The 13796-nt window shown below is 49.3% G+C and overlaps 1 protein-coding gene across 1 annotated transcript; it reads left to right on the top strand.

Moving 5' to 3' along the window:
• Positions 1–1333: 1333 nt before the first annotated feature.
• Positions 1334–11346, top strand: LOC109754751 (uncharacterized). Its single transcript, XM_020313655.1, has 5 exons — positions 1334–1352; positions 10165–10238; positions 10331–10477; positions 11008–11244; positions 11332–11346. The coding sequence occupies exons 1-5, from the start codon at positions 1334–1336 to the stop codon at positions 11344–11346; spliced, it is 492 nt and encodes a 163-aa protein (XP_020169244.1).
• The last annotated feature ends 2450 nt before the right edge of the window (positions 11347–13796 follow it).

The raw sequence follows: 13796 nt of genomic DNA, 5'->3' as shown, positions 1-13796 counted from the left end.
ACTTGAGTCGAGTCGAAAGCAGTGATGCTGTGTCTAGTTCTGAAACATCGATTGGCTCATGTTGTAATTAAACTTTAATGAACTTGTAGTATGTCTCTTTGGTTTCGAGAGTCCTTCAACTTAGATGTAATCGATGCTATTAATGTCTTGCTTTTCTCTTCCGATCGTTCTGTTGCATACTTATATATTGCTTATGTATTGTCTGTGAATTGGTACTAACGTTTCGTTTGGCTACTGCATAGCGATGCCGTGGTATGTCGTGTACAAGGGTAAGGTTCCCGGAGTCTACGACGACTGGGAGGAGTGTCGGAGACAGGTTCACCGATTCAGCAGTAACAGTTACAAAGGGTACGCCACTAGGGCCGAGGCCGAATCTAGATATGCCCGCTATCTAGCGGGAGAGGGGAGGGAGCGTTGGAGGAACCGGATGAAGACGAGTTTCATCGTGATGATGCTCATCGTGATGATGCTCATCGTGATGACCGCAGCTCTCTTCTATGTGATGGTAGTTTAGATGATCGATATCGACTTGTAATGTGAAGACAAACTCGCGGTCTCGAGACTTGTAATATAATGTTCTATCTTTGTTCGGTCTTTTCAATTCGGAGACTAATATGATGAATTGTATTCGGAGACTAAAATAATGAATTGTACTCAGAGACTAATCTTCTATTGTATTTGATGAATCTGTTGTTGATGTGTGCTGTCTATATTTTGTCCAATTATACATTTTGTAACCTGTGCAAAAAACAGAAAATAAAAAAATAAAAAAAACCTAATATTCATACTAATGGCGCATCACATCATAGTGCGCCATTAGTATGCCAGAGGATACTAATGGCGCATCACTAAACAGTGCGCCATTAGTATGCCGAAGTTACTAATGGCGCATCCAGTTGTTGTGCGCCATTAGTATGCCAAAGCACCTGGGTATAGATGGCCCCCTGGGAGGCATACTAATGGCGCATCTGGGGTGCGCCATTAGTATACCAGATACTAATGGCGTGCTACTAATGGCGCACCACTAATGCGCCATTAATGTCCAAATTAGGTGCGCCATTAGTAGGCCTTTTCCTAGTAGTGCAAGAAATTTGAAGCTGATATCTCTGAGCTGAAGAACCGTCTGAAGACTCAGGAAACTAAGACCCGGAAGGCCAACGCTAAATTTGAGTCAAGTGTTGCTGCTCAAGAGAAGCTGAAGAAGAAGTTTGAAACCGAAAGGAAGACTTGGGCCGAAGAGAAGGCTGCTCTGGTCAGCCGGGCCGAACAGGCGGAGGCAGCTCTGACGGAGAGAACCGCCGAACTCTCCGGCTTAAAGCGCCATGTGTCACAGATGGTCGCCACAATCTTTGGTAAGTCATTATGCAGACTTTCAACAAGTTTACATTCTCTATGTCTCATAAGTCCCATCATTGCTAGCGGCTTACCTGACGTTGTAAAGCAGGTCCCAGAAGCGCCAACCTCAATCAAAATGTGCTGACCAAGCTGAAGGCCGTGTACACTTTGGTGGAGCAACTCTACACTGGGTCACAGCGCGCCTTGGCCGTTGTGGCCCTGTCCAATGAGGTTTTGACTCACCTGGCGGACATACTTCACCGGCTTGCCGTTCTTCCTCAGCGTTTCCAAGAGCTGCGACGGGCCTCTACAAGAGCCGAAGCCATAGCTGCTCTGAGTCGGGCCAAGGCTTTCCTTCCAGAGCTAGACCCAGCTGACATCGCACTTGGACACCCCAGCCTGAAGGAAGACGGCACCCCTTCGACCAAAAAGACTTTGCTGCCTGTGTGAAGATCGTGCGCCCGGTGACCACCCTGATTGGGAATGACACCGACCTTACCAAGTACCAGCCGGGCTACGACGCAGAGAATCAGAGGATACCCCCTCCGCGTTATGAAGCCATCAGCTTGGTCCCGCCGACTCGTAAGCACACCTTTGCCCCAGAAATTGACCCGGCCGGGTTAATTGACGAGGAGGCTCAATTTGAAGATTTGAGCGGCATTGACTGGAAATCGTCAACCTTCCAGGTCATGGGAACAGCCGGAGGAGCGGAGAGGGATGAGCCGGAAGCTTCGACTCCACAAGCACCTTGATCTTTAGACGGCTTATGGTTGCACCTTAGAGCAATGCCTCACCTTTTGGACTCGGGGAGTCTTGTAATAGAGTAAGATAAACACTTAATTTTGTCGTGCCATCGTGCACGTGTTGAATGCTTAACTCCATTGAAGCTGCTTCTTCTTATTCCTCCGGGTTATAATTGATCAGTTATTTTCCTTAAGCGCGAATAGCTATCTTTAACCATCCTGCATAGAAAACAAGTCACAAGTCTCTAGGCGGCTTACCGCACTGAGAATCATAGACCTTATATATATAACCCGGAATATGAACCAAAGTCACTAAAGACTGGCCCTCAATTATGTCTTTGATGTAACCATGATTGCATACTTACAAGCCTTCAAGTATGCTTCCGGTTTATGTAACCCGAATAATGAGATGAAGATCTCAATTCCGGTTTACTAGCATCAAGAATACTTACTATGTGCTTATCAACGTTGTGAATCAAAATTAAGTCGGCAAAAATAAAAGCCGGCCTTGCACACTGTTGATGTGACCAACAGAACTTGTTGTAAGTCAGAAGATCAAAGACTTTAGGGGCTTCCGGTTCGAATACGACCAGAGAACCGTCGCAAAGGGGTTAAGCTAAGATTTGAATGCGATCATATAGCCCCCAGTGGCTTTGGCGATGCCAATCAAGAGGGTACCGACAGCTATGTTCTCTTTGGTTCGAATACGACCCATGTTTGAACAGGAAGCCCCCAAATGACCTTAAGAATTGTTTAACGACGCTGATTCGAATACGATCCACGTCGGTTCCCAAAGGGGGTTGAGCTATGATTCAAATATGATCAAAGAAAACTCCCCAATGAGCTCGGCACTTTGCCAATCAAGTGGGTACCGATAGCTATGTTCTCTTTGGTTCGAATACGACCTATGTTTGAACAGGAAGCCCCCAGGTGATTATATTGCTTACGGCTAGATTCGAATACGATCATAAGCCGGATCCACCTCCAAGTGACCATGTGATGGTGTAATGGAAATAATACGTTTACCTTTGGAGGAGAAAAGGACAGAGGTCTTGCTTTATTATTTAACATAATATATACATGGCTATAGAAATATGTACATTATGAGAGCCGGTGGCTCAAGTGTAATAAGGCCGAAGCTGAGCTATGTTCCACGGCCGACGGGTTTCTTCCTCCGACTTGCGTGAATCTTTATGCTCCCGAACGTCAATAAGGTAGTATGACCCGTTGTGCAAGTTCTTGCTGACCACAAAGGGCCCTTCCCAAGGCGGGGATAGCTTGTGTGCATCTGTTTGATCTTGGATGAGCCGGAGCACCAGGTCACCTTCCTGGAAGACCCGGGACCTAACCTGGTGACTGTGATAACGGCGCAGGTCTTGTTGGTAAATCGCTGAACGAGCTGCTGCCACGTCACGCTGTTCGTCCAACAGGTCAAGAGCATCTTGGCGCGCATGTTCATTATCCGCCTCAACATAAGCCGCCACTCGAGGCAAGTCATGACGGATGTCACTGGGGAGGACTGCTTCCGCTCCATAAACCATGAAGAAGGGCGTGTAACCCGTAGACCTGTTAGGAGTAGTATTGATGCTCCATAACACGGAGGGTAGCTCCTCCACCCAACAACCCGGCGTCCGTTGCAAAGGGACTAAAAGCCGGGGCTTAATGCCCTTCAAAATCTCCTGATTAGCTCTCTCAGCTTGACCATTGGATTGAGGATGAGCCACTGATGAAACATCAAGTCGAATATGCTCCCGTTGACAAAACTCCTCCATGGCGCCTTTAGACAGATTGGTACCATTGTCAGTTATAATGTTGTGTGGAAAGCCAAAGCGAAATATCACCCTTTTCATGAACTGAACCACCGTGGCTGCATCACACTTGCTAACTGGCTCTGCTTTAACCCACTTTGTGAATTTGTCAACTGCCACCAAGAGGTGGGTCTTCTTATCCTTGGACCTTCTAAAAGGCCCAACCATATCGAGCCCCCTGACCGCAAATGGCCAAGTAATTGGAATCATCCTCAGCTCCTGAGCCGGCACATGAGCCCGTCGCGAGAATCTCTGGAACCATCACATTTACTGACTAAGTCCTCCGCGTCAGCATGAGCCGTCAGCCAATAAAAACCATGACGAAGAGCCTTGGCCACAAGGGATTTTGAACCGGCATGATGGCCACAATCCCCTTCGTGAATCTCAGGTAAGATTTCTTGACCCTCCTCAGGGGAAACACAACGCTGGAACGCTCCCGTAACACTGCGGCGATGCAGCTCTCCATTGAAAACAACCATTGACTTAGACCGCCGGATTATTTGTCTGGCCAAAGTTTCATCTTCAGGCAAATCTCCCCGGGTCATGTAAGCCAAGTATGGTACTGTCCAATCTGGGGTGACGCGGAGGGCCGCCACCAACTGTGCCTCCGGGTCAGGAACAGCCAAGCCTTCCTCTGTAGGTAACTTGACAGAAGGGTTGTGTAGGATGTCCAAGAAAGTATTAGGCGGCACCGGTTTTCGCTGAGAGCCCAGCCGGCTTAATGCATCAGCCGCCTCGTTCTTCCTGCGATCGATGTGCTCTACTTGATAGCCCTGAAAGTGTCCAGCAATGGCATCAACTTCACGGCGATAAGCCGCCATGAGAGGGTCCTTGGAATCCCACTTGCCTGATACTTGTTGAGCCACTAAGTATGAGTCGCCGAAGCACCTTACCCGGCTCAAGCTCATCTCCTTAGCCATCCGAAGACCATGGAGCAAGGCCTCGTACTCAGCCGCATTGTTGGTGCAAGGAAACATCAACCGTAGCACATAATGAAACTTGTCACCCTTAGGGGAAGCTAATACAACTCCAGCCCCCGAGCCTTCCAATTTCCTAGACCCATCAAAGTGAATAGTCCAATATGCATTATCCGGCTTTTCTTCAGGTACCTGTAGCTCTGTCCAATCGTTGATGAAATCCACCAAAGCTTGAGATTTAACAACAGTGCGTGGTACGTATTTCAGACCATGAGGCCCAAGTTCTATAGCCCACTTAGCCACTCTCCCTGTGGCTTCTCTGTTTTGGATGATATCTCCAAGGGGAGCAGAACTAACCACCGTAATGGGGTGGCCCTGAAAATAGTGCTTAAGCTTCCGGCTTGCCATGAACACACCATAAACAAGCTTCTGCCAATGTGGATACCGCTGTTTGGACTCGATGAGCACTTCACTGATGTAATAAACCGGCCGCTGAACCGGATATTCCTTACCCTCTTCCTTGCGCTCCACCACCACAGCCACACTGACGGCTCGTGTGTTGGCAGCTACATACAGTAATAAGGGCTCCTTGTCAACCGGAGCAGCAAGGACTGGGGGCTCAGCCAGCTGTCTCTTCAAATCCTCAAAAGCAGCATTAGCAGCATCATTCCAGATAAAGTCATCAGTTTTCTTCATCAACTGGTACAGTGGCATGGCCTTCTCACCCAAACGGCTTATAAACCGGCTTAAAGCAGCGATACGACCCGCCAGGCGCTGGACGTCGTTTATACACGCCGGCTTAGCTAGAGAGGTGATTGCCTTGATCTTCTCCGGGTTAGCTTCAATGCCTCTATGAGAAACCAGAAAACCCAAGAGTTTGCCTGCAGGAACACCAAAAACACACTTGGCCGGGTTAAGCATCATCTTGTAGACCCGGAGATTATCAAAGGTTTCCCTCAGATCATCTATCAAGGTTTCCCTCAGATCATCTATCAAGGTTTCCTTCTCCCTGGACTTAACCACAATATCATCCACATAGGCATGAACATTGCGCCCAATCTGGTTATGAAGATAGTTCTGCACGCAACGCTGATAAGTCGCCTGTGCACTCTTGAGTCCAAAAGGCATAGACACATAACAGAAGGCTCCAAAGGGCGTGATGAACGTCGTTTTCTCCTGGTCTTTAACTGCCATTTTAATCTGATGGTATCCAGAAGCATCCAAGAAACTTAAGCGCTCGCAACCCGCCGTAGCATAATTGATTTGATCAATACGGGGGAGGGCAAAAGGATCAGCCAGGCATGCCTTGTTTAAGTCCGTGTAGTCCACACACATCCGCCAGGTGCCATTCTTCTTGATCACGAGCACCGGGTTAGCTAACCACTCTGGGCCACCTCCTCACCAATGGCTTTCCGCCTCTCTTCATTAAACCGCCGAAGGAATTGCCTGACCGGCTTAAATTTCGGATCAACATTGAGAGTGTGCTCAGTGAGTTCTCTAGGTACACCTGGCATGTCAGAAGGTTTCCATGCAAAGATGTCCCTGTTCTCACGGATGAACTCGATGAGCGCGCTTTCCTATTTTGGATCCAAATTGGCACTGATGCTAAACTGCTGAGATGAGTCACCTGGAACGAAATCAACAAGTTTAGTCTCATCAGCTGACTTAAATTTCATTGCCGGCTCATGCTCCGTGGTCGGCTTTTTCAGAGATGTCATATCTGTTGGGTCAACATTATCCTTGTAAAACTTCAGCTCCTCTGTTGCACAAACAGATTATGCATAAGCCGCGTCACCTTCCTCACACTCCAAGGCTATCCTTCGGCTACCATGAACCGTAATGGTCCCATTGTGACCCGGCATCTTGAGCTGTAGGTATATGTAACACGGTCGTGCCATGAACTTGGCGTAAGCCGGCCGCCCAAATATGGCATGATACGGGCTTCTTATCTTGACCACCTCAAAGGTCAATTTTTCCACCCTGTAGTTGTACTCATCTCCAAAGGCCACTTCCAATTCGATCTTACCAACTGGATAAGCCGACTTACCTGGCACCACACCATGGAAAACAGTATTGGACTGGCTGAGGTTCTTATCAATCAACCCCATATGACGGAAGGTCTCATAATAGAGGATGTTGATGATGCTGCCTCCGTCCATGAGCACCTTAGTGAACTTATATCCTCCCACCTGAGGAGCCACCACCAGGGCCAAGTGACCTGGATTACCAACCCGGGGAGGGTGATCCTCCCTACTTCACACAATAGGCTGCTCAGACCATCTTAAATAGCGTGGAACCGCCGGCTCAACAGCATTCACAGCCCTCTTGTGAAGCTTCTGATCTCGCTTACACAGACTGGTGGTAAACACATGGTACTGTCCACCATTGAGCTGCTTTGGATTGGTCTGGTATCCCCCTGTTGCTGTTGATGGCCCTGGCTGGACTGCTGATTAAAGCCCCCTTGAACATTCTGAGGATTGGAATTTGAGCCGCCGCCCGGGCCATAAAACCGCCAGCGCCTGAGCCGCCGCCGGAGCCATTATTGCCATTAAAGGCATTGGAATTCTTAAAGGCTTTCATGATTGCGCAATCTTTCCATAAATGAGTAGCTGGCTTCTCCCTGGAGCCATGCCTTGGACAAGGCTCATTCAACAACTGCTCAAGCGTTGGGCCTGAACCGCCGGCTCGGGGAGGTGGCCTCCCTTTACGTCGCTGGTTGTTACCCCGTGAGCTGGCATTGGCCACAAACTCCATGCTGCCATCAGCCTTACGCTTGCTACCTCCTTGGTTTGCCGGGTTATGCTGAGGACCCTTGCCATTGCCGTTCTTTTTTCCCTTCCCTGTCCTTTCATCATCTGAAGCGGGGTCCTTGGTACTATCAGAGTCGGCGTACTTGACGAGAGCCGCCATCAGCGTACCCATATCATTGCAGTCGCGCTTGAGCCGCCCGAGTTTCATGTTCAGGGGCAGGAAACAACAATTCTGCTCCAACATTAAGACTGCAGAGCCGGCATCCATCTTATCAGATGAATGTATTATCTCTTTGACCCGGCGAACCCAATGTGTCATAGACTCACCCTCCTGCTGTTTACAGTTAGTCAAATCCACAATTGACATAGACTGCCTACATGTATCTTTGAAGTTTTGAATGAACCGGGCTTTCAGCTCAGCCCAAGACCCGATAGAATTCGGCGGCAGCCCTTTCAACCAAGTGCGGGCAGTCCCATCTAACATCATGGTGAAGTACTTGGCCATCGCCGCTTCGCTGACCTCCAGCAATTCCATGGCCATCTCGTAACTCTCGATCCAGGCTCCGGGTTGTAAATCAGCCGTGTAATTAGGCACCTTCCTAGGCCCTTTGAAGTCCTTGGGTAGACGTTCATTGCGGAGAGCCGGCACTAAACAAGGGACACCTCCAGTCCTCGTAGGGATACCCACGTCGACGGAAGCCGTCGGATAAGCCGGGGGTGCCTGGTAAGCCGTCAACTGAGGCACCTGCTCCGCCTCTTGCCGTGCTCTGTCTTGGTCTGCTGCGTGAAAGGCCCCGTTATGAGCCGGGCCGTGGCCAGGTGGCAAGTCACGGCGTCGGACATTACTTGAGCCGGTCGCTGAGACCATGTGTCTGCTATAACTCGGGCTCCGTCCTGGACGAGGGGTTGAATGGACCCTGTCCCGGCTATAAGAGTACGCCTCTTGCTGCGCCAGAGCTGTCTGAAGGAGTTCTCTGACCCGGCGGGTTTCAACAGCCGTTGGAGAGTCGCCATCAATTGGGAGAGCCGCCAGCCGTGCCGCCGCGGCAACCATGTTTTCCAGCGGGTTGGCATAGTGACCCGGTGGTATTGCCACGTACCGAGGCGGGGCAGGGTTCACCCGGGGAGGCCCCATCACTTGGGGCTGAATAGCTGTTCCAGCCCCGGGCACTATGATCTCTGGTGGGTTACTAGACCCTGCACCCGGTGTGTTGAAGAGATTTCGAGGATCGTAAACCGGAGGGAGTCGAGATTGGGCCTTTTGATGCCTCCATCTCATGACCTCATTGGATGCGTTTTGATCCATCGTGAGCCGGAAGGACTGTGCCTGAATCAGCTGAGTCTGGACGTCGAGAGCCGCCCTCTCTGCAGCCATCTTGATCCCCTCCGCCGCCAGATCCTCCTTGGCCTTTGCTAGATCCAACTTTAACTGTGCCACCTCCGCGTCATGCTGAACTTGATCCGCCGGAGCCACCGTAGCGGTCAACAGGACCGTCAGCTTGTCTGTGAGATCCATCAGCACCTGAGCCGGTGAAGGCACCGGGCTTCCTGACCCGGAGGCGGGGTTTTGAACAGGTTGCGCGCCGGCCATGAAGATTCCAACCCGGCTCGGCGGTTCAAAAGGGTCCGGAATGCTGTCGCCATCGGAACAACCCCTGAGCCTGCCGTCCTGAAGTTGATACAACGAATTTGACTCATCCGTAGACGACTCGCCGTCAGAGCCGGCAGCCGTCTCATCGCCAGATCCAGACCCTTCAGAGAGTCCTCCATGAACACATCCCACAAAAGCATGCTTCAAGGCGGGTAGAGCCCGGGCGGGTCGTGCACGCTGAGCCGTCTCGATGAGATCGGCGCAGAGATCCGGCTCAGGGCCCGGCTCACCAATCTTTCCAATGAAGACATGAATTCCGCCAAAGGGGACCCGGTACCCGTACTCAATTGAGCCGGCGTCGGGGCCCCAGTTTGCATCGTCGATGTAGAGCTTGCCGCAACGACTCTTGGTCATCCGGCCCACAGCGTATCCCTTGAGCCCTTCGAAGCTGCCCTTCAAGAACTCAAATCCACCGTGCGCTGGCCCCACGGTGGGCGCCAACTGTCGTGGAATTGTCACGGCAGATGTCCTCGAGCTAGGACTTAGTCGTGGAGCCATCACAACTAGGAAGCTTAAAGGGTTAAACGGGACAAGGAACACGGGGTTTATTCTGGTTCGGCCCCTTACGGTGAAGGTAAAAGCCTACGTCCAGTTGAGGTGGTATTGATTATGGTTTCGATGACCAGGGAGCTTAATTGCTATGCCTGGCTCTCGACGAGATCTTACTCATCCCTAAACCGCCGCCGGGTCGTCCCTTTATATAGAGAGGTTGACGCCCAGCGGCTCTCAGAGTCCCGGCCGGCTCATAAGAGTGTCCGGCTCGGACTCTCAACTATTCTTGCCTTACACTACAAGTCTTGTCATACGACGGTTTATCACTACGGGCCTTAAGCAATCTCCGGGTCTTAGGCCCATCATTGACCCGCCGTCTTCAAGCTCGGTACTGGGCTTCGCGTGATGACCATTATGAGTAACCCGGTCCCTCCTGGCGGGTGACTCTAAGGGTTATATCCTCAACAGTCTTCGAGGATGAGAGCAGCGACGACTTGTCCGGCCTGCAGATCTCCTCCGACGACGACGGGATGCATTATCAGGTCAGTGGTAGAGCTAGGGTTAGGGTTAGGTGATTTGGGGATTTGCGGATTTGATGATCTGGTTTTCTGATTTGAGGATTTGCTCTCTGTAGATTCCTGCTAGCATTGAAGACCAAGACTACAATGGCTTGGAGAATGCACCAGAGGGGCTCTGCGTGGAGCATCAGCTGCCAACTGAGCGCCGTGTAGCTTTTGAATCATTTGAGACGGGCAGGAGGTTTCTAGTTTGTGCTCAGCCTGTAAGATTCATGCTCTATTTATGTTCACTGTAATTTAGTTGTAATATAGTTCTTAGTACTGATGATGAAGCACATGGTTTACCACTTAGTGGTTTTGATGCTTCTAGTACTCATGCTCACTGCAATAGCTTAGTTGGCTTTGTTCACTGTAATATATTTATGGTTTAGTTATTTATTAGTAGTTCTGATGATTATGGTTTTAATGCTTATGTTCACTGTAATATGTATATGGGCAGCAGCTTAGTTGGCTGTGTTCACTAGTACTGATGATGAAGCAAATTGTTGGCCACATGTATAGGTTGAGGCAGTATAGGTTGCAGTTGAAGTAGCATTGTTTAGTTGGCCACTTAGTTGGCAGTGTAGTTGCTAAATTTTAATTGAGGCAGTATAGGTTGCAGTTGAAGTAGCATTGTTTAGTTGGCCACATGTATAGGTTGTAGTTCTGTAGTTGTTAGTTCATTTTTTAAAAGTGCCCTTTCATAATGGTAATTCTTCAGAGAGTAACAATATAAGTGTTTGCTATATTGCAGGAAGCTGTCAATTGTGGTTTCCTTGCTTGGGTTGACCCAGGGTGGCCTCCCACAATGCAAAATGCATTGTTGAAGCTTTGGGAAATGTTTGAAGACAACAGGACTGCTAGGAGGAAGGATAACCTGGAAAGTTCACTTACTATCCACCACCTTAAAGAAGGGATAAGGAATCTGGATGCCAACTATGACAAACTAGTTGAAGATGTCCATCAACTTCTCAATGCCCAGGAGGACAGGGTGTTGGATTTATCCAGTAGTAGTTTCTGGAAAAAAAATCCAGTAGCTGTCTTAACTCATTGACAAGTGGGACCAATTCACTTACAGGTGGGACCTATTTGACAGCGTGGGGACAACTTGTCAGCGAGTTGTGTGTTTGATACTTGACTGGTTTGATGATTTTTTTGAACATCAAAATGGATGAAAACAAGATCAAAATGCTCACTGACAAAAACAGCTCTGAAACAACAGCTCCATCAAAATCCAGTTCAAAAAAGCATCTTCAAAATGATCACTGAGACACATAACTACAAACTTGTTCAACATAACAAAAGCAAACTTGTTCAACCACATAACTACAAACTGAGACACATAATAGCACAAGCACAAGCACAAGCAACTCATTGTCCCAAGTAGCTAGTAGGGGTCATCCCAATGCTCCTCCGCCTCTCGCCATTGCTTGAAACCTTCTCTGGTGGTTTCGATTTTCTTCCATGCCTCGTAGGTGACGTACGCATCTTTCGCTGCATACTTGATGAGGTACTTTGGCAGTGGGCTGATCCCCCATAGTTTGTGGTCCTCTTCATTGTTGATCTTCTGCTTCATTTTCTTGTAGGATGGGTGGATGAGGCTGGCTGCAAACTCAGCCAAAGACTGCCACCTCTTTCCATTGTTTGGAACTCTCCATTGGCGCTGCATGTCGACGAACTTGTCGGGGTTGATCTCCAAACCAGACAACTTCAGCTTCTCCTTGTCACCTCCAATGCAAAAGCCAACAAAGGTGTACAGCTCCTTCTCCTGCAGGAGCGGGCGGAGTTCCTTGGGCCTGCATCAAATTAATCTGGTGCATCAAATTCATCTACTTCAGAAACTACACTAGTACAGCCAGTTCCGAAACTTCAGAACTTCAGAACTAGTATTGCATCTACTTCAGAACTATTGCATCTACTTCAGAAACTTCAAAAACTTCAGAACTGCAGAAACTTCAGAAACTTCAGAACTACAGAAACTTCAGAAACTACTAATTAGACAGAAACTTCAGAACTTCAGAAACTTCAGAATTGGATCTTTTTACCATTTGGTTGCCGCGGTGATGTGGTATACCAGGCAGAGATCCTCCACGCATAACTGCAGAACTGCAGCCATTTGCGGAGGTTCCTCTTCGCTGGTATACTCGACATCAACGCCGATCGACCGAGGAAGCATGCCGCCGAGCCTCTTCCTGATCTCGCGGATCCTCTTTTTGGCTTCATCTGGATTGCTGGTGCAAATGACATCCAGCGGCTCCTTCAGGTGGGTATCAACCTTGAGCGGCACGGTGTAGTCCAGCTTCTGCCCGGGGACCGGAACGTCGTCGTCGACCACCATCGGCTCCTTGCCAGACGCCTCACCACGGTGATGCTTGGCAGACGGAGGGGAGTTGCTCCATGATGCCTCCGCCATTCTCTTGGCAGACGGAGGGGAGTTGCTCCACGATTCCTCCGCCATTGCCCTCCTGGCCAGCGATGGCAGGCTTGAGATAGAGCAGAGGGGAGTTGCTTGATGGTGGAGGCAGAGGGAGGCAGATGGAGCAGCAATGGAATGAGGAGGGAGGCAGAGGGAGGAAGATGGAGCGGCAATGGAATAGGAGGGGAGTTACCTGGACTGGAAGAAAACCCAAACTCCCTCTGCATCGTGGGGAGTTGCTAGTGGGGGGAGACATGGGGCGCACGGTTGCCTCGAAAACTCAAACGTCCCCGGCCCTTTGGTTTCTCGCAAGTGTCCAAACCCCGGCCTTCTCCTGTTTCCGAAACAAAAAAATAGCCATATTTTGCTCTAAAATTAATGATCACTGCAGCCATATTAAGAGATCAATCTTCAAGCATTAAAACAGCACCAAAACAATCACTGCAGCCATCCAAAATGGCACCAAAACAGCACCAAAACAACATTCCTTGATGACTCAGTGCTGCTAGGGCAAGTGTGCTCCAGCCTCATCATTTTCTTAATAGCAAAAGTCTTCTCCCCTTTGATAACTGCAGCAACTATGCAAAACTGGCAGTGCTCTTGCTTACAACAGGCAATGATCCTTTGGTCTGAATTCCTGTGATACCTGAAGTCTCTGGCCTGTGTGATGTGCAAGCTCAACAAAGCATCTCTGAATTGCTGTTGATTCTTGAAGCACATGTACAGACATAACTGCTGATGTGGTTGCTCAAGTTTGTCATTGTACCAGATCCTTGGTTTTCTTTTCTTGGCCCTACTCTTCCTCCCTTTAGGTACAACAAAGGACATTGGCTCATGTCCATCATCATCATCCTCAAACAGCAACCCATCATCTTCTTCATCTGATGAAGGAATGAAATCAGGTTGCACCTCCTCCAACACACTTGAATGTGTCCTAGTAGTAGGGCCTCTCCTAACTGCCAGCTTCTTCCTCTTTTTTGGAGGTTTTTGCATTGGTGCTTCTTCTGTTGCAACAACATTGACCGCATCCTCTTTCTCCTTCTCCTGCTCCTCCTCCTCCATCTCAAACAAGTCCTCAACCTCAGTGTCACCCTCATAATGTAATTGTTCCTCTTCTGAATCCTCAT

Source organism: Aegilops tauschii, chromosome 2 (genome assembly GCF_002575655.3).
Source record: "Aegilops tauschii subsp. strangulata cultivar AL8/78 chromosome 2, Aet v6.0, whole genome shotgun sequence".
In the NCBI taxonomy this organism is placed as follows: Eukaryota; Viridiplantae; Streptophyta; class Magnoliopsida; order Poales; family Poaceae; genus Aegilops; species Aegilops tauschii.
This window is presented reverse-complemented; position numbering and strand designations above follow the sequence as displayed.